We start from the raw sequence: 21,950 nt of genomic DNA on the forward strand, positions 1-21,950 counted from the left end.
AACAGAAAACCTGAATGGACCAATAAATGTAAAAAATTTGATCACTACTCAAAAATCAACCACTCCATAGAAAGAAGAAAGCCAAGATGTTTTTATAGACTTCTTTTTTTCAACATTCTCTTTAAAAAAAATTTGAATATACATACATTAAAATCAAAAGAATTATATAGTAAACACCTATATATTCACCACCTAGATTCTGCATTTAACATTTTACTACATTTTCTTTCATCTGTCCTTCTTTCTACACATCAATCTTTTTATACCTTTTATTGTATCCTGTAGGGTAAAATATAGGAAAATAGATATATGACAGGACTTCAAACCACCAGGTTGGTGATCTTTACATTTTTATATCAACTTAGCATTTTTAATGTTTTTCTAAAAATAGAATTGGGAGCTCTGGTACATTGAAAACAAGAATATATATGAAAGTACTTCAAAAAGTTCATGGAAAGATTCATATTATCTTTTAATTCTATTCTTCCACAAACTTTTTGAAGTACCTTTGCATATAAGGAGGCATTCAGGATGAAGAGTCTGTACCCCTTTTCCTTCCCATCTTTGAACACAGTCTTGTGAAGATGGATACCCTGATCCCTTTGCAAACAGTTTCTAATGGTATTAGCCAGTTCCCACTCTCCATGCCGTAAAAGAGAATTGAACTGCATCTTTTAATGTAGCAGTTACAAAATGCATTATTTTTACAAACACATGCATTCAGTCAGGAAATATTTACTATGCATTTAATTTATCAGGTAGAAATAACATTTACTAATCACAGAAACAATTTGTCTTCCAAAGGATAGTTTCACCACTATAAAACATTTTAATCTACCAGATCTTAAAGTGAAGCAAATACATTTATTTTCTCTGTACAAGTGTAACATGTCAGCAAAGTTGATGGATCACAACAATTTTAAACGAAAATACTACTATCAAAGAATGACAGCTATAGAAAGTTAGGTTTAATTTGTAAAAAACAAGATACTGTAGTATTGATTTTTTAATCAATTATAAAATGCTACTCTCTCCTTTGTGCTCCTTTATTCTTTGCACTGACACAGGACTTTGTTGTTCCCCCATATGACTGAGCTGGGTACATCCAAAATTCATTTGAATGGAAGATAAAACTCTTTAAACCATTCTTCTTAAAGGCAATGCACATAGCAATGGGCTGACGTTCTGAGGTGGCTTGTATTATCACCTCCCTTTTCACTCATAGTGCCACCTTCAGCAACTCTTTGACAGGAACAGAACATCCTCCAACTGTGTTAGAAGGAATGCTGTTTCCAGGAATTTTTCCTTTAAAGAAGTCTTCTAATATCATTGGTACCTTCATTTTTTTTGTAAGCAAAAACACTTTATATTCTAAGATGGATAACACCACATATTGCACTAAAGGTAACTTACCTTGCTGGAGTTTTCTAATAAAAACTGGAATGTGTTCTGCACAGCTTGGCATGTTTCTAGCTCAGTCCGGCTGAAGGCTATTAAATAATCCTTGAGGTGATCATACACATTTCCATCAAGAGCCTGTAATAGAGGAGTAAACAAAAAATTATAATAAAGCTTTGACACAAATGCCTTTCCTGCAAGGAAAGCAGGAATTTTCAGTTTAAAATCTATTATCAGTAATAAATGGACAAATGATACAGGTTGTCATATGAGTCAATCTAAACAGTTAACAACCACTTGGGAAACTTTTGAATCTCTCTAATAAAGAAGAACTAAAAAGGGTAAAATCAAGTATTGGTAAAGCTGTGAAAAAACAGGACACAACTTGGAGACAAAATGCCTGGGTTCTGATGTTTGTTCATTTGCTTATTAGCTTCTGTAGTCCTTTCATAACAGAGTAGGTATAGGAGTTAAATGAAATAATGAATGTGAAAGGATCCAGGCAGTGTCAGGAACAGAGTCAACAATCAATAAACATTAATTACCTCCATTTTTCTTCACCCATTTTTGATAGGATTATAAATTAGTATATATTTACTAAAGAGCAATCAGAGAAAAAACACAATAGAAACATTTAAAAAAAGAAAAGTGACTCAGATACTGTTTGGGGGAAGAAACACCAATGCAATATCTATGAAGGGTTTTAAACATCCTTACTTGTTTAAACACTTATATCAGGACTCTCTGAAACTAAAAAAGGAAAGAAGAGAAAACCACCGAACATTTGAGGAATGATTAAGCTTTGACGTATATAGTCATTAAAACATACACAGCCACCAAAATAAAAATTGTAAAAACTGTAGATGAAAAGTATGTATCAAATAATTTGAAGTTAAAAAAAGGCAGAACAAATAGAATTCATACATACTAGCAACAACTATGAGAAAAATATATCTATAATAATAATAAAAAAAGGTTCTAGAGTCTTGCCAATCAATGCAGGTTTTCTTAAAAATTAACATAAAATTAAAATTCACCCAATATAAAAGTCGCCATTTTAATAATTCTAAAGTGTATAGTTCAGTGGCTTTTAGGATATTCATAGTGTGCAAAAGACACCTCTACCTAATTCCAAAACATTTGCACCATTCCCTACAAAAAACCCATACCAATTAAGTAGTCACTCTCTATACTTCAGCGAGTATACCCCAGCCCCTGGCAACCATTAATCTACTTTCTATCTCTATGTATTTGCCTATTCTGGATATTTCATATAAATGGAATCATATAATATGTGGCCTTTTGTGCCTGGCTTCTATCACTTAGCCTAATGTTTTCAAGGTTCATCAATCTAACAGTACTTCATTCCTTTTTACAACTTAATAATATTCCATCATACAGACATACCACATTTGTTTATCCATTACAAATAATATTCCATCATACAGACATACCACATTTACAACTTAATAATATTCCATCATACAGACATACCACATTTGTTTATCCATTCATCACTTGATGGAAAATAGTTTTCCACTTTTTGGCTATTATGAATAAGCCTGCTATAAACATTCACATACAAGTTTTTGTTTGAATATGTATTTCCATTTCTCTTGGGAATACACCTAAGAATGGGAATAGCTGGGTCATAAGGTAATTCTATGTTTAACTATTTGAGGAACTATGAAATTTTCTATAACGGCTGCACCATTTACTCCCCAACAGCAATGTATGAGGCTTCCAATTTCTCCACATCCTTGCTAACACTTGTTATTTTCTGGTTTTTTGGTGTTTTGTTTTTTCAATTATGAAAGCCATCCCAGTGGGTGGGAAATGGTATCTCATGGTTTTGATTTGCGTTTCTCTAATACTTAATGATATTGAACATCTTTTCATGTGCTTATTGGCCATTTGTGTATCTTCTTTGGAGAAATGTTTATTCAAGTCCTTGACCCATTTTTTAATTAGGTTGTCTTTTTGTTGTTGAGTTGTAAGAGTTCTTTATATATTCTGGACACTAGACTCTTACAAGATATAAATGTTGTAAATATTTTCTCCCATTTTGTGAGCTGTCTTTTCACTTTCCTGATAGTGTCTAACTTAGCTATTTTTTCTTTTGTTGCTCGTGTGTTGGTGTTATATACAAGAATCCTCAGTGGAGGTCTTATAATAAATTCTTTCTGTATCTTATGTTTGTCTATTACATTAAACTTTTACTTATAAAACCATTTTTTTTAAAAAACACAAATTTTTAAAAATCCCAAAGTGTTGAGTAATAAAGCTGCACCTTCTATAGAGTTTAAACCACTAGATGGCACCACTGAGCACTTTAAATACAGGCAGTGTAAATACCTTTAATATGATTTCCATGTAGTTATGTAACATCACCAGAGAAATCTCTGGTGTTAAGTCTGAATAAAAATTCCTACTTTAGGACATGCTTTTCATGAACTTATTTTAAAAAGAAGCATATAATTTCTGATACAAGGTTTTTGCCTTAGACAGGCTCTTAGTAGATTAGATTATAACCTTGCATTTGCAGGAAACCACTGGAGTATTTTACTTAAATACAGTAAATGGTATTATAGACATCATGAGCTCAAAAAAAGAACTCACACTTTTTAAGGTGAATCAAACACCCACACAGTTTCTATGAATCTCACTGCAATATAAACTGAGTACCCATTGTGTCTGGGCATTGTGGAGGAGGCAAACTGTACTAGCAATGTGGAGGAGGCAGATTAAGAAAAAGAAACCAAAGTCCTCTTGTTACTTCTGTTTTTGACTGTACTATAATTAGGATTACTTCTGATTAAAGACAATATTTCTCACTAGAGGAATTATACTACTGATTCTGATCTAAGTATGTTACAAACCAGGAATTATACATTAACTCAGCTTCTTAAATTCCACTTTAAAAATTCTGAACACTTTATAAAGACACTTGAGAAGTAATGTTGTTACAGTACACTTCATTTTAGCTATAAAACATATAGTCATGAATCACTTTACAATGGAAATGTGTTCTGAGAAATGCATTGTTAGGCGATTCTGTCACTGTGTGACCATCAAAGTGTGTACTTACACAAACCTGGATGGTATAGCTTACTATACACCAAGGCTATATGGTATAGCCTATTGCTCTGACCACTATCTTATATGTGGTCCTTCATTGACCAAAACATTGCTATGTGGCACATGACTATATTGCCTAATTGGGTCATGACATAACTGACACACGAATCCTAGGGTCTATCAGCAGACACAATAATCTAAAGTTGGCTGCAACACCTTACCAAGTGAGAGTTGTTTAGAAATACTAATCTTTTGTTGATAGCTTTGAATTTAGATGTGTGAATATCTTTGTTCACTTAAATCTGAAAAATGTCAAACAGAATTATAGATGTGAATTATTTAAGATTATAGTTAAAAATAATAATAATAAAGCATGGCAACTTGGTGAACAAGCAGTACCTAAACTGCTTATACTAAAAGATTTACTTATGTGATATGAAAATCAATACACTAGTCCCCCAACTCCCACCTTTTGACCAGAGGATGAGAGGTACCCTCTGAGGTTACGAAAAACAAAAACAGTCTGTTAGCCAATAGCTCAAGATTTGGTCAATGTGGTCAATCCTGAAATCCTGTTGTAGTAGTAGAAGAATTCTGGGTCAATGCTATTTTTTGTTGTTGTTATTTTAAATTTTTATCAAACTGACTTAAATTTTGACCATACACTATTTCCCTCCCCTGACTTTCAAAGCTATACATCAATGCCTGTTAGACTGAACAATTCTCTTTTCTACCTGTTTTTCTTTTTGTGTTCCTTGCTCAGTGCGTGATGCTACTATACATTCACCTGCCTGCGGCAGAAACATAGAATTCAAGGTTTACGTTTCCCTCTGCCTTACCCCCAACATCCAGTTATTATTAAATATTGTTGATTCTACTTACTAAATATTTATCAAATCCAACACCTTCTCCTAATCTCCACAGCTACTTCCCTCTTGCCATCCTGTCTCATCTGGATTATTGCAGCAATCTCCTGTCGCCCTGCATCCAGTTGTCTCTCCCACCAATCCATTTCCACACTGCAGCTAGGAGGATGTTTCTGTATTTTTTTTCACTATTTTCCTCTATATTTAATAACTTATTTGACTCACAATAAATATGAGTATTAAGTACAGAAGTTAAGTCACATTCTCCATCCTACATCAGAGGAAATTTTTGGTCATTCATTAATTACACCAAAGCCTCATTCTTCTATATTGCACTTCTTGATTCTTCTTTGACACCTATGTACAAAATCTTGGTATCAGAGCAAAACAACAGCATCACATATAAAGAATAATACAGACAAACATGCCTGGTCAACGCAGACATGGATATCTTTAAAAAATGCTAGCTAACCTGCTAGCTAATTTTGCACAAGCAGGTACACTCGATACCATCCAAGGGAATGGGCATGATGACCTCATTCATCAATAACATCTCGGAGCACACTGTCTGCAAAGCATTCTAGGAGGATGTTTCTAAACTGCATATTTTACTTGACTGCTCAACACTGTTCACTGACTCCCCATCGCATTTAGGATACAGTTAAAAAAAAATCATCACGGACCGCATGATCTGGACTTGTCTTGCCTCTTCAGTGTCTTCACTTATTACTCCTCATTTCCCTTCCCCATAACGCTTTCACTACAATGTGCATTTTTTCGTTCCTCCAGTACTCCTTTTTAGCCTCTGAGCTTTCACACAGGCTTTTTCTCTGCCTTGACTACTCTTGTTCAATCTCCCTTGGTCTGGTTCACTCTTACTCATCCTTAAGATCTTCATTTAATCATTATCTATTTTGAATATTGTTCTTGGATTTTTGCTTCATAACTTCGGTTCATAGCAAATAATCTCATGCTGGTGATGCTTGTTTGTCTGTCTCTCCTTTTGGTTTTTATGTTCCGTGAAGGGAGGGATCACATCTGTCTGCTTACCCATTGCATCTTCTGTGCTGATTACAGGGTTTGATATACTGGTAGTGCTCAATAAATATATGTTCAACAAACATACCGATCAAAATCCACAGGCTAAAAAAATATAAATAAACTCACGCTTGAGCTCCATGACTTAAAGTACGCCTAATTATGTTATGTAACGTTAGTACAATTTTGTACAAGCTAGAGAAGTAAATGATTTCACAAGTCTTTGTCTAATGCAGTAATTTTCAAACATTTTTAGTAGTGGTATCTTTCTATGTGGATTCCAGAGACATGAAACATATATGACTTTACATGCCTTCTTCTTTCTAGCAACAGATCCTGCTTGCCAGACTACAGGAGTGAACTTGCAGGCCAAGCTGGTATGCAAGACAGAATCTCATACTCCTGCCTCAGTTACTGGGCAGAGGTGGGCACTTAACCTGACTTATGTGATCCCTGGGATGGAAGCTGAAAGGTGAATCCAAAATGGCCAACCTTTCCCGCCAAATGGCTATTCTTTGCACTGAGTAGATAAAGCCTATCTGCTGTAGGAGAGAATTAAACCTACTCGCAAAGAAAAGCAGTGATGACAAATTTAGCAGGGTGAAGTTAGGAATGGGGGGTAGAGAAGAAAGACTGACAGTGTCTTTGGACTGGGTGGCTCCTGAGCAAGCACCACCTCATCCTTTCTGTGATTTGGTTACAGAGCTAACAAATTCCCATTCTGCTTATGCTACTTTGAGTTGGGTCATTGTTACAGGCAATCAAAATACTCCTTAACTAGGGCCGGCCCGGTGGTGCACTGCTACAGTGCACCGCTTGAGAAGCGCAGCGGCGCTCCCGCCGAGGGTTCGGATCCCGCATACAGACCGGCCGCTCACTGGCTGAGCGAGGTGCAGGGGCAACACTGAGGGTTGCGATCCCGTTGCCGGTCCCGGTCTGGTACCGGTGCGACACTGAGGGTTGCGATCCGTTGCTGGTCACAAAAAAAGAGACAAAAAGGAAAAAAAAAAATACTCCTTAACTAAAGGGTAAGGAATGATAACTGCAGCTTATATCAGTCATATCTAAATTGCATCTTTTGGGTGCATTATAAGAATAAAACCCTAGGGCCTAGCCCGTGGCGCACTCGGGAGAGTGCGGCACTGGGAGCACAGCAGCGCTCCCACAGCGGGTTTGGATCTTATATAGGGATGGCCAGTGCACTCACTGGCTGAGCGCGGTGCGGCCGGTCTCAAAAAAAAAAGACAAAAAAAAAGAAGAAGAAAAGAAAAAACCCTAGATTCATATAGGTAATTAATGGCAAATAATAATAACTTATTAGTTTGCCTTAACTATTCTTGGTTCTCCTCAATTAAACAGATATAAAAGTTTAAAGTAGGCAAATTTATTTCAAAGCTGAATCACAAATACAATCCAAAAAAAAGCTGCATATATATATATTTTTTCCTTTTTGTCTGTTTTCGTGACCAGTAACGGGATCGCAACCCTCAGTGTCGCGCCCACACCGCGCTCAACCAGTGAGTGGACCGGTCTCTATATGGGATCCGAACCCTTGGCGGGAGCGCCACCGCGCTCCCAAGCACCGCACTCTACCGAGTGCGCCACCGGGCCGGCCCTGCATATATTTTTTATAAACTTAAAGTAATATGAGAATTATTTAAAGTTTACAATAAATGATAAAAGCATTACAACTATAATAGTTTGACAAGGGTAAGCATGGTAAAGATGCATCTGAGTCTGGTCTAGCATTAACACATTTAAATGATCAAGGTACAAGAATGTTCTCAAACTACACTTGTTTGTTCAATTTTAAATGAGCAGATGTGCACAAACTTCAATCCAAAGATACCTGTGTGAAGAATCATATATTTCTTAATCAATAATATACTAGAATTCACATATGCGCTCAAAATGGTAGGAGAAGCATTATTTCAAGGTTTGTAGAAATATAAGTTAATTGGAAGTATGAGTTCCTTGGTGGCCTCCATATACAAAAATTTGGTAGGTAACTCATCCAAATGTACATTTAGAAAATAGTCAAAATTTTTTTGACTATTAGATATGAATTTCCAGGGGAGGAGTTCTGTAATATCTAAACTGAGACACCATGAGGCCTTTGACCAGCAATATGTTTTAATGATCCATTAGTATTTTTGAAAAATTGAATTTGAATGCCTTTAAGCATTCATATTCTTTCCAGTTAGCTACAGACCACACACTCCCTTTTACATATTACCTCTGCCCTCTTCATTCCACTTGATCTACTTGACTCCTAAAATCAGTTAAGTTGGAACCCAACTCATAATGGTAAATACTCAAAATAGTAAAAAAAAAAAAAAAAAAAATTGGGATTATAAAGACAAATTATTATTTAATCATAGAGACAAATTCAAAAACTTAGAATTCTAGGATGTTCCACTGAACATTTATTTTACAGGAAAGTGTAAATTCCCTGGAACTACAAAGGAAAATTATGGTGAATCAGGAGAAAAAAAATGTGTCATTTTTCTAAGTATTTGATGCAATTTCCCCTAAAGTGAGGACTTTAAACAGTGGCCTCCTTATTTAGATCCAGGAAGGGCACAGATTCTGCAGTCATGGAGTTATGGTGAAGTCTCTTGAGTTTCCTTAATACACACTAGAAAAACAAACTCTTCTTTTCTGAGAGCAATGGGCATTTCTAAAATAGCCTTTGGTAAAAGTCAAGGATATAAATATCAAGATGATGATAAATGTGAGTTGTCCTAAAATTAAATCATGAAATTCTACAGTTCTTCTTTGCTGATGATGTTGGAAGAAAAATACATTGCCTGCCTGCTTTTGTTTATCTTTCTCAGAAGACCTCAAGCTGTACCTAACCAGGTTGAAAAGAAAAAATAGCATTTTACAAATTTAAAGATACCAGAGAAAGTACCGGGCTGCATATGCATTACTGTAAATATCTTAACATGTAGCTGAATGTGTCAATTAATATAAAGTAAAATTAGAAACATATTACCTAATTTTATACTTGGTTGTTTTACTTAAAAGCACTGAGTTACTTCAGGTTCTATGAAAGAGAAAACAAATAAGAAAGGTTCTGTTTGTGAATTACAAAGCTAGGAAAGGAAAAATTCAATACTGCTTTTCTATAAAGTCTATGCTGTCCTCAAGTTACCCACTAGCATGCAAGAAAAGTCAGATGGCTGAAAGAGGTTTGTTATACTACTTATGGTCATCCAGTTGCCAGTGTGCTAAAACAACATAGCATTTAGGCTGCAACAACAAAATGGCATCATTCAATAGAAATGAATTCAATAGAAATTCAATAGAAATGAATAGCCTTGAACCATATACACTTGCATTCAAATCCCAGTTCTACCCCTTACGAGCAAAGCCACTCTGGGAACACACTGAACCTTCTCAAGCTTTAAATTTATGATCTGATAAAGTCAAAAGAGTACGGTACTTGTAAAGATGGTTATTAAAATAATAAAGCTTAACCATTTCTATGCTCTACCAGAAAATTTCATCTATTTCCCTTATAGGCCTATAGTAAGTGACTTTGGTAACAGACTTGGTTTTAGTATCTGATTCTATTATGTATTTGAGTAGCGTAAGTTATAATGTTTATAAGTCTGTTTCCTCACCTATAAAATAAAGAGATAATAATAGTATCTCCTCACGAGGTCTGTTTTTTGTTTCTTTCTTTTCTTTCTTTTCTTTTTTCCTTGATGGCTGGCCAGTACTGGGATCTGAACCTGTGACCTTGGAGTTACAAAGGTCTGTTAAATATTTTCTGTGGACCGTCTTAATTCTGTTTATTTACTTATTACTATATTTTTTGGAGTTATTTCTGTAGTAGTTGCTTGGGGATTACAATTAACATCTTAATTTAAAACAGTCTGGTTTGGATTAATGCAAACAATTTCAACAGTATACAAATCTGCTCCCACAAAGCTCCATTCTCTCCCTTCTCTGTGCTATTACTGTCATACAAATATATCTTTATACATCATAAACCCATCTACAATGTAATTATTCTTTTATGCGTTGTCTTTTACATCAGATTTACATCTTCTACTCTTCCTTAGACTGAATAATCTCAACTGGCTGACATTAAATTCACAGATTCTTTCTTCTGCCAGCTCAATGTTGCTGGTGAGCCCTTTTAGTATATTTTTATTTCAGTTACTGTACTTTTTAACTCCAGAATTTCTATTTGGTTCCTTTCTATAGTTTCTATCTTTGCTGATATTCTCTATTTGGTGAGATATCCATAGTTTCCCTTAGTTCTTCAACATTGTTTCCATTATCCCTTTGAATATATCAAAAATAGGCAATGTAAAATCTTAGTCTAATAAGTCCAACGTATGAACTTCCTTAGGAACAGTTTCTATTGACTCCTTTTTTCCCTGTGTATGGATCATACATTCCTATTTCTTTACATGTCTCATAATTCTTTTGTTAAAAACTGAGCATTCAGACTTCCTGTCAAGATGGCGGAATAGACAGAATTCACTGTCACTCTCTCCCACAAATCAACCAATTTACAACTATAAAAAAGCAATGACAGTGAAGCTAGGGCCACTAGAGCTCAGGGGAAGAGGAGGAGAGACCTACAGAGTACATGAAGGCAGGAGAAACCACAATGAGAAAAAGAAAAAACTACTTCAACCATTTTGAATCCTGGCCGCTTCCATGCTGGAGCTGCATAGCACATGGAACAGGAGCTGGCAAAAGCCACAGCTGTGTCCTTCAGATGAAGTTGCTTGGAAGTGGAAGAGAAGAGGGTCTTGGTGACCCCAGGCCAGCAAGACCATTAATAGGGTTCCATGGACCCATATAGGAGTGAGGAGCCACAACAACTGAAAAAAAGGAGCCATTCAGAGGCCGGTGAGTCATAGCAAGGGACCGGAGCATGGTCTGCCCCATGGGAAGTGTTTGGAGCATGGGCGGTGGGGGAGATGGGTCCACCATGGGAACACTGGGGCACAGCAAGGACAGCTGATCCTTCCCCCAATCAGTGTAGGACCTCTCAAAGGAGACTGGTCAGGAATATAGAATTGCATGGGGTGCAGTTTGATGAAAAGACTCAGGTCCAGACTGGAGTTTCTACACAAACCAGGTACACTGCATCTCACTACACTTGGAAGTACCTATATTAATGCCCAAGCTGCACAAAAAGCCTTCTCTAGGGAATCAACAGCAAAGAAGCAATTTAGCTAAACCACAGAGCTCTAGTGCTAGTCCCCACAGGAAGTTCCCCCATTTTAGAAGTAAGCAAAGGATGACAAATTAGTTCCAGCACAGAGTTTAAGTGGTGGGAACAGCAAATAATCCAACACAGAACTGAAAGAAAAAACAAAGTGCCCACAACCAGACAAAGTTTGATATTAACTAGTAAAGGTCTCATTTCACCAAAGAACACCTATAACACCTAGAAGGACTGGATGTCCTGTGGGCTACCAAGCCAGAAAGAGGGGAGGGCCAGGGGCTTCAGCCATGCCCCCTGACACCCCCAACCAGTCTCAAGGGTGGAGGCTGAGGGCCTCAGCCACACTCCCTCCAACATGTGCAACCAACCCAGCAATGACCAAGCTGCTACAGGAAGTGCCCCGGGCTCTCCCAAGCCGGGGAGGTGGGGGACCTCAGGCCTCAGCCATAGCCCCTGACACATGCAACCAGCCCAGTAACGACCACCAAGCTGCCACAGGAAGTGCCCAGGGCTCTTCCAAGCCAGGGCAGTAGGGGGCCGAAGGCCTTGGCCATGCCCCCTTGACATATGCAAACAGCCCAGTGACGACCACTGAGCCACAGCAAGAAGGGCCCCAAGTTCCCAAGCTGCGGTGGTGGGGGACAAGGGCTTTTGCCACACCCTGCTGACATCTGCACCCAGCCTGGCAATGACCAAGCCACTGCTGGAAGCCCCCTGGTCTCCCCTGTGGGAATGGGGGGGGGGGGCTGCCACAGGCCTTAATCCCACCCCTTCTCCTTCCTCCCCTTTCCCTTCTCCCCCTCCCTCCCAAACAACATCATAGAATGTAAAAAAAAAATAATAAGCAAATAATTTTAAAAATAAATTAATTAAGAAAATAAAAAACTGAGTATTTAAATAGCAGATTTCTTCTGAGGCAGGAGCCGAGGGCTGCCCTCTCCACCCACAATCAAGCAAGCAATGGAGCATGCCCAGGTCCTGAGGCAGGAGCTGAGGTCCACCACCCCCCACCTCCCCCCGGGAGACACTCAATTGCATTCACACAAGGAGAGCTACCAGTGGAGACCAGAAAAAGAAGAGGATGTCTATTTTCATCTCAAAGTTACTCTCTAATTTCCCTGTGATTTTTCTTTTTACATATTGTTTATTTAGGAGAGTTTTTTAATTTCCACACATTTGTGAATTTTCTCAATTTCCTTCTGTTATTGTGGTCAGAGAATGTATTTTCTATGATCTTAGTAAATAAGTAGCAGATTTCTGCTCACCAACTATAACACCCCAACAGCAAAGAGGACCTCTTTCTAGGCTGTGGTTCTGATGGCCAACAGGGAGTGAGGATATGGGAACAGTTGCATAGCTGAAAGCCAATAGAGATGGAGGGCCAAAAGTCCTGATGGAAAAACCTTTAAGGCTTATGGGAGAAACTACAACAGAAGTTCAGATCTTTAGGTGTCTAAACCATAAAATATATAGATTAGATAGTACACAGGACTACTGCAAACAGAAGAATTCTTGGCATTCCAATTTAGTCTCAGAATTTCCCCATATTCATCTTTGGCTGTGTTACTTAAACGGTATCTTTTGTGTGCATTTTTGACAGTAAAGTATTAAAATGCCAGTAAGTATTTAGCATTAATAATATGAAGCCTCAGTTTTAGTTCAGGAAGCAATATCCCTGACGTCGGCAATCTGAATATTTCTTACACTGAAGTTTTAGGGAAGAGTATAATACACATTTCTTAGATAGTATCATCAATGGAAAGGAAACAGTCTGATCCCCTTAGATGTTTCCATTGCTCTTATCTAAAACAGCAATTGGTGGTTACACTGAACAAGGTCTGATACTATACAACCTCAAGACAGCCTCCAAGAGGAACAATCCTCGATGTATTGCATACTCACATATGACAGCTAAATTTCTTTGCATTCGCCTTATGTATGCAATTTGGAATACTACGACAAAAAAGAACCTGTGATAAGCACAATAGTAAAGTAATTTTATTCAATAGTTCAATAAAGTATTTCTTGATAACCTACTCTGTGCCAAGAACTATGCTAAGGGCTGGGTCTGTGTTTGTATATGTGTTTTTGAATACATAACCATAAAAACTTGGCCAAGCATTGGAAACAAGTATATAATAGGATAGTTTCAATTATAAAGGGTGCTAGAAGAGAAGCATCTGGATACACATGGAGGTTTCAGGAAGATTTTTCTGGAGAAAATGATGCCTGAATATACTCAGTACTATGCTAAACACAAGGGAAATACTGAACATAAGACAAAATATGTGAAACACAGAATACTGTAAATGTTAATTTAATACACTGAAAATATGAAACAAAGGATGATGAGTGTTATGTATGAGTAGTAAGGGAAACAACAGATTAATGTTGACAGGAGTTTTCAGGGAATATGTCTCTAAGTGTGACATGAATTGAGATAGGAAGAAGGCATTCCAGGTAGGAAAATACATCCCTGGCATCCCCAATGGCAGAATTTAGTTGCCTGAAGTAAAATAATGAAGAGTGTCTGGGGATTAAGGAAAATTCAGATTATGGATGATGCTGAATTCCAAGATTTGTACTAGAATTTAGATTTTAGTCCAGCATAGACTGTTAGTGAAGGCCATTATCAGAAGTTCAAAAAACCTGGCGTGGCTCAAAGAACTGAGAAAGCCTCAAAGATCTAGACAAGAAGTTGGTTAAGGATGTTCAAAGTAGTAGTAGGCTTGGGAAGAACCAAACCCAGTGCCATTTGCCCTCTGCTCTTCTCTGCTGGTGTCTAGGTATGCCCACTGCCAGCAAAACAAATCAGGGACTTACACAATCAATATCCACTTCCTGACAAGAAGAGAGTTGAGTGAATTACAGCATCTTACCAGATGGAGAAGCTTAGGCGTTTTCTGGCAGGTAGTAGAGAGTCTCTACAGGTTTCTCAGGAGAGGGTCAACTTTTATCATTCTTTTACCCATATTCTACCAAAACAGTGGGGAAGGGACCTATGTCCTGAAAGCCCTTCAGAATTGTATTAGTCACAATTTTTATTAACAGAATGGTTTAGTTCTTAATCACTGAAAACAGTAGTTATCAAAGCTAGCCCTAGACTAATTTATCATTTTGATTATTTTTGTTTTCCTAATAAATCAGTTCATTTGGTTTTAAAATGGCCTCTGAGTAGCACTCTAAAGCAGATTTAAGATTATATTTTCTTAAAAAATATAGTAAGGATAAAGCCACAAAAATTTTTGTCTTTACACTTAAAAAAAGTGGCCTCTGAGCTACTAAACACGTAATGCAGAATATTTTCAAATTTTAATACAGTAGCCAAATTGTACATTTTTGGACATATAGTTATTCAGAACATCAAATCTTTCTAGTACAGAACCTATGAAAAAAGAATTTGGCTTTCCTTATGATAAACACTCAGATTTCTACACCGAAGTGAATTCCAGCAAAAACTTCTGCTGTGCTCAGTAGTATCTGAATCACAGGGAAAAAAAAAAAAAAAACCCCAAAAAACCAAACAGCTGAGGACATTCAGGAAGGAAGGAAGGTCAAGAAAGACAGGATCCATTTCTCAACAGAAATGACAGTAAATCCCGCCTAAAAAAAATTACAAGTAAGCATTTTTTCCCCCACTTAGTAAAACTATGACTGCAATTTGCCTCAAATGCCTTTCTAAGGAATGGATTTAAAATTGTAAAACAAAAAGTAAGTTTCAGCTTCCTTACTCCAAGGTTTAATGGTACCTACAATATAATTTAATTTTCTTTAATGAGTTACAGAGGTTTATTCAGATGTTAAACGCTGCCTGTTTAACTGGTAAAAACATTTCAGTTTCTCTGTAAGATTTTGATCTCTGAGAAAATTCCCTCACTTATAGGAAATCTATGAAGATGGCTGGTGGCTCTTTCTGTAAGCAGGTAGTAAAGTTTCAGGGAGCTTCTTCAAGAACATCTGTGGACTGCTTACACAATCACCTCTGGCAAAAGCCCCTAGTGCTTTGTGTGATAGCACTATAGCCTCTGTGTAGAAAGTACAAGCAAATTCAAATTGAAAAGGCACTTATAGTCTAAAACAGATGATTCTTGGCTCTATTTTCAGAGAAGCAGGACAAATAAATGTCAGCCCTATGTCGGAATCAGCTTTGCCATCATAGTTAGCTTTTTAGACTCATCACCAACAAGATTCTAAAGACTTAAAGTCTCACAGTGATATTTAAATAGAGCTTTGTGTGAGAGTGTGTGTGTTTATATATTATGCTTATCACAAATGTACCACACTTTTGATACTGAAAGGCCTATTATAAAGCATGTATTTCAGTTGATGTGAACAGATTTGTTCAGAAACATGCTCGTCTAAAATGCGATTGTAAATATCATTTTAACATTAAAGCAAATAATATTGTAATGAGGTTTGCACAATGTGTGGCGTAAGTATTCAATATACATAATGAAGTTAACGAAATGTGCTAATAAATAGTTAAAAAATAAAGCTATTTTAATATTTTTATTCTACTTCAAGGGACCAGAGGCCATGTGGGTCTTGTTTATTATTGTGTCCCCAGGGAATGAAGGTATTCAATAAATATTTATTAAATTATGAATGCACACAGATATAGCCTGAAATAAAAACGTTTGCGAACAGTCACTGTATCCCCCATGTCTAAAATAGTATCTAAGATGATGCAAGTAAATTATGTTGGATGTCAGTTCGCTTAGTATAAAATATGGACTCCAACTCTTATCAGTGTATCATTGCTACCTTTATCATTAACTGTCTTGTTCTTTTAGTCATCTATCCTTTCCTTAAATTCATAACAGGTCAGAAGAGTTGTTTAAATAACACAAAATGAAAATGTTCAACTTATTAGTATGCAAAAGATTGAAACTTAAATTGATAATATTAAGAAGATTCCACCCCCATCCTCATTGTTGCTCACATACGTACATTTATTTGATTATAAAACATAGTTCTGATACGGTGCAAGGATAGGCACTTTTATACACTGCCTTTAGAAGTGGAAATTGATATAATCTTTCTAAAAGGCAATCAATCAGCCTATATGGAAAGTATTTACAATCTTTGTTTTTGACCAAGGAGTACATTTTTAAAAAATTTTTTAAAGTTATTTTTAATTGTGGAAAAATACATATACAATATAATTTACCATCTTAACCATTTTTAAGTGTTCAGTTCAGTGGTATGGTGTTAAGTACATTCACACTGTTGTGCAACCATCACCACATTAATCTACAGGACTCTTCTCATCTTGCAGAACCCACTAAACAATAATTCTTCATTCTCCCCACTATCAGCACCTGAAAGCCATCATTCTATCTTCTGTCTCTATGGATTTGACTACTCTAGGTAATTCATATAAGTGAAATCACACAGTATTTATTCTTTTCTGACTGGTTTATTTCACTTGGCATAACATCCTCAAGGTTTATTCATGTTGTAGCATGCTGTCAGAATTTCCTTTCTTTTTAAAGCTGAATAATGTTCCATTGTATGTATATTCTTTATGCACGCATCTGTCAATAGACATATGAATTGCTTCCACCCAGAAGCTATTGTGAATAAAGCTGCTCTGAACATGGGTGTGCAAATATCTCAATACTTTGGGGATATAACCAAACTCTTTCATTATTGGAGGAGTATGTACCCAGAAGTGGAATTGTTGGATCATTTGAAATTCTAGTTTTAATTTTTTGAGGAACTTCCAAACTTCAAGGAATACATTTTTAAAAAGGCATTTTAAGGAATTTATAAGAGACATATACAAAAATTTGTATAAAAGAATCTCCACTACAGATTTATAAAAGCGGGAATAAAGGGATAAGAAAATTTATGGCATATTAAAATGATCAAATCCTGTTCAGTCATTAAAATCATATTTTCAAGTAATATTTAAAGGCAGGAACAGATCACACTATTTTATATGAAAAAAGAAAAGTATTTATGTAAACAAAATAATACCAATCATGAAACGTGTGTGTAATATATGCATAGAAAAGATTAGAAAGATATTCCAAGATGACAGTAAGAGTGGTTTAGTGCTACACAGAGGGGTTATTTTATCTTTGGGTTTTTGTGTACACTGAAAATTTTTTTTCTACTTTGACAATCCAAGAGAAGATACATCTTTTTTAAAGAAAAACAAAAGTATTTGACAAACATGCTATAGAACGCTATGCTATATGCTGTTTATTTTATTTTATTTTTATTACAGCTATTGTAGTGGGTGTGAAGTTTTATGTCATTGTGGTTTTGGCTTTTCTTGGTTTTTTTTGGTGGGTGGCTGGTATGGGAATCTTGACCTGTAACCTTGGTGTTTTAAGGTTGTGCTCTAACCAACTTAGCTAACTGGCTCATTGTGATTTTAATTATTATTATTTTGGCAGCTGACTAGTACAGGGATCGAACCCTGAATCTTGGTGTTACCAGTAGCATGCTCTAACCAAGTGGTTTTTGTTTTTTTTTTTCCTTTTTGTCTTTTTTCGTGACCGGCAACGGATCGCAACCCTCAGTGTCGCGCCCGTACTGGACCGGGACCGGCAACGGGATCGCAACCCTCAGCGATGCCCCCGCACCTTGCTCAGCCAGTGAGCGGGAACCGGTCTGTATGTGGGATCCGAACCCTCGGCGGGAGCGCTGCCGCGCTTCCCAAGCGGCGCACTGTAGCAGTACGCCACCGGGCTGGCCCCAGAACCAAGTGGTTTTAATTAGCATTTCCCTAACAACTAATGATGTCAAGCATCTTTTCATATGCTTATTGATCTTTGGTATGTCTTCTTTGGAAAAATGCCTATTCCAGCCCTCTGACCATTTTTTGTTTTGTTTTACAAAAAGCTACAAGTGTATTAACATAATATATCCTAATATGTATCAAAGTTTCAAAAAGGTCATTTTGAATCTCAAATAAGAAATCACAATATTCAGTATTAATTACAAAGGGGGAAAAAAGGTGGTGGTAATCATTCAAGGGTTTTAGTCCACAGTGAAAATACAGAAAACAGTGTTTGTTCTGGTGTATCTGTGTTGATGCCATATTTCTCCTTGAGAAGTTTCAACTGTTCCTCCTCCTTTGTGTCCCATCTTCTGAAATGCCCTGTTAGCATTACCGTACAAACCACAAGGTATCTGTTACACTGAATCCTGATAGGTAATCACATGTGTTCTTGGCATCAAAGATGTCTTCATACACCACATAAACTGTTCCTCTAGTTTCAGGTTTGTTCCCCACTTATAGGTCCATACTTGTTGCTTTGCCTCCCAAGGATTTGTTACCCCTTTTCCCCTGGGTGACAGAGCTGCCAAAGATTACTCAAAGCCCATCTCTTTTGAGCAGTGAGAAGCCCCAGAAAGGGGTTAATCTCCCAGTACCCTCGAGAAAGAGGCATTCCTTCCATTTGGGAAATTAACCACGAATTGGGGTTCTCTTCCTGCATTTATTCTCTAGACCAAGAAGTTACAGGAAGAGACATAGGTGGGGTTTTGATAAGTACCATTTAACAAGTTTTACAATAGAAGCTGGTAACATTCAGTAAAAACAAGTCAGATGACATTCTGTTAGGCAATTAAGTGATCTACTAACAAAGGCTTGATTTAGCTGACATTCCTTTTCCCTCTAGCAGCTTTTTAGTAACTTTACATATCAATTAGTAACTTGTCTGTCTTAGAACCAACAGCCTTGCTGTGTTAGGATTCTTATCTTGCAACAGAGACTCAATAGCCTGGGGGAAATTTCCTGTCGTTGGCAAGGTCAATATTTGAAACTGCAAGGCTTTGGAAAACCAGGCCCTGTGAGGTATGTTTGCTTTATGAATCCACTACACATACTTCCCAAATATATCATACATTTTTTTAGCTGTGATTTTGTTTGGCAAATTTCTTATATACAAAATCCAATTTACTTCTGGTGGAAGTCAAATGTTCACCCTCTTGGCTGCTTGCATTGCCATCTTGGTGGGCTGATGAGGTTACTGCTGCAAGTGCGGAATTCCTCCAGGCACCTCCGGAGCTGGCTCGGCTTCCAGCGCAACACAGCATTAGATACAGGACATCAACATCCAGGCCCCTCTGCTCACTTTCTAAGTGGGCTGTTTATCATTTTGTCATTGAGCTGTAAGAGTTCATTATATATTCTGGATACTAGACCCTCGTCAGATATACAGTTTTCAAACATCTTCTCCGATTCTATGGTTTGTCTTTTTACTTTCTCGATAGTGTCTTTTGATGCACAAAAGTTTTAATTTTGCTAAAGTCCATTGTATCTATTTTTCTTTTGGTTACTTGTGTTTTTTGTGTTCCACTGAAGAATCCATTGCCAGATCCAAGGTCATGAAGATTTATTCCTATGGTTTCTTCTAAGAATTTTATAGTTTTAACTCTGTAAAACTACATTTAGGTCTTTGATCTATTCTAAGTTAAGTTTTATATATGGTATGAGGGAATGGTCCAATTTCTTCCTGTTGCATAAGTTGTCCAGTTGTCTCAGTATCGTTTGTTAAAAACTACTGTTATCTCTTGCAGAAAATAAACTGACCATATGTGTATGGGTTTATTTCTAGACTCTCAATTCTATTCCATTAATCTATACTAGGGGCCTTCAAAACGTTCATGGACAGATTCATGTTATTTTTTTAATTCTATTTTTCCACAAACTTTTTGAAGTACCCTCCTACGTCTATCTTTATGTCAGTACCACACTGTTCTGGATTATTGTATCTTTGTAGTTTAACTTTTGAAATCAGGAAGTGTGAGTCTTGCAACTTTGCTCTTCTTTTTCAAAATTGTTTTGGCTTATTCAAGAGCTCTTACATTACTTCAAAAATTTTAGGATAAACTTCCCTATTTATGCATAAAATGCAGTTGGAAATCTAGTAGAGATTTCATTGAACCTGTACATCAATTTTGGGAGTACTGCCATCATAACAATATTAAGTCTTCCAATCCATGAAAGTAAAATATCTCTTCATTTATTCAGATCTTCTTTAATTTCTTTAAACAATGCTGTGTAGTTTTCAATATACAAGTATTGAACCTTCTTGGTTAAATTTATTCATAAGGATTTTAATCTTTTTTGCTGTTGTAAATGGAATTGTTTTCTTAATTTCATTTTCAGAATTATCCATTGCTAGCATACAGAAATCCAACTGTTTGTGTGTTGATCTGATATCCTGCAACTTTACTGAATTCACTTATTAGTTCATAGAATTTTTTGGATTCTTTACGATTTTCTTAATATAAGATCATGTCAGCTGAAAATACAAATAAATTTTCTTCCTTTCCAATCTGAATGCCTTTTATTTCTTTTTCTTGTTTAACTTCCCTGACTAGAACTTCAGTATAACATTGAAGAGAAGTGGTGAAAGTATATGCCCTTGTCTTGTTCCTGATCTTAGGGTGAAAGCTTTTAGTCTTATACCATTAAGTATCATATAAACTGTGGGTTTTTCTTGATCAGGTTGAGGAAGTTCCCTTCTGTTCCTAGTTTGTTGAGTGTTTTTTGAATCAACAAAGGGTGTTGGGTTTTGTCAAATGCTTCCTATCAATTTGAGATGATCATGTGGTATTTTTGTTCATCCAATTAATATGAGGTATTACATTGATTTTCACATGTTGAACCACCCTTGCATTCCTGGGATAAATCACACTTGGTCATGATATAAAATCCTTTTAATATGCTACTGAATTAAGTTTCCTATTATTTTGTTGAAGATTTATATTGGTCTGCCATTTCCTTTTAATGTGTCTGTTGGGCTTTGGTATGAAAGTTCATGCTGTCCTCATAGGATGAATTAGGAACTGTTCCCTCCTCTTCTATTTTTTGGAAGAGTTTGAGAAGGATTGGTGCTAATTTCTTCTCTAAATGTGTGGAAGAATTCACTCATGATGCCATCTGGTCCTGCATTTTTCTTGAAAACTTCTTGGAAGTTTTTGTTAAATTACTGGTTCAATCTCTTTATTACAAGACTACCCAAATTTTCCATTTCTTCTTTAGTTTTGGTTTGTGTTTCTGGGAATTTGTCCATTTTATCTAGGCTCTCTGTTGTTATACAACTGTTCACAGTATTCGCTTATTATCCTTTTGACTTTTGTAACATTGGTAATGTCCCTACTTTCGTTCCTCATTTTAGTAATTTGAGTCTTCGCTCTCTTTTTATTGGTCAGTGTAGTGGGTTAAATGAACATAAAAGAGGGCCGGCCCGGTGGCGCACTGGATAAGTGCGCCGCTTGGGAAGCGCGGCGGCGCTCCCGCCCGAGGGTTCAGATCCCACATGCAGACCGGTTCCCACTCACTGGCTGAGCGAGGCGCGGGGGCAACACCGAGGGTTGCGGTCCCGTTGCCGGTCCCCGGTCCGGTA

At 36.8% G+C, this 21,950-nt stretch overlaps 1 protein-coding gene across 1 annotated transcript in view; it reads right to left on the reverse strand.

Moving 5' to 3' along the window:
* LOC103587143 (FCH and double SH3 domains protein 2-like) overlaps window positions 1–21,950 on the reverse strand; it is a gene marked incomplete at its 3' end in the record, with an annotated part of 256,186 nt that overhangs the window by 25,469 nt on the left and 208,767 nt on the right. The window contains exon 9 of the mRNA XM_008568560.1: window positions 1,414–1,536. Within this exon, the coding sequence (XP_008566782.1) occupies window positions 1,414–1,536 (123 nt within the window). The remainder of the gene's footprint in view (window positions 1–1,413; window positions 1,537–21,950) is intronic.

The sequence above is a fragment of the Galeopterus variegatus genome, unplaced genomic scaffold (genome assembly GCF_000696425.1).
Source record: "Galeopterus variegatus unplaced genomic scaffold, G_variegatus-3.0.2 Scaffold423, whole genome shotgun sequence".
NCBI lineage: Eukaryota > Metazoa > Chordata > Mammalia > Dermoptera > Cynocephalidae > Galeopterus > Galeopterus variegatus.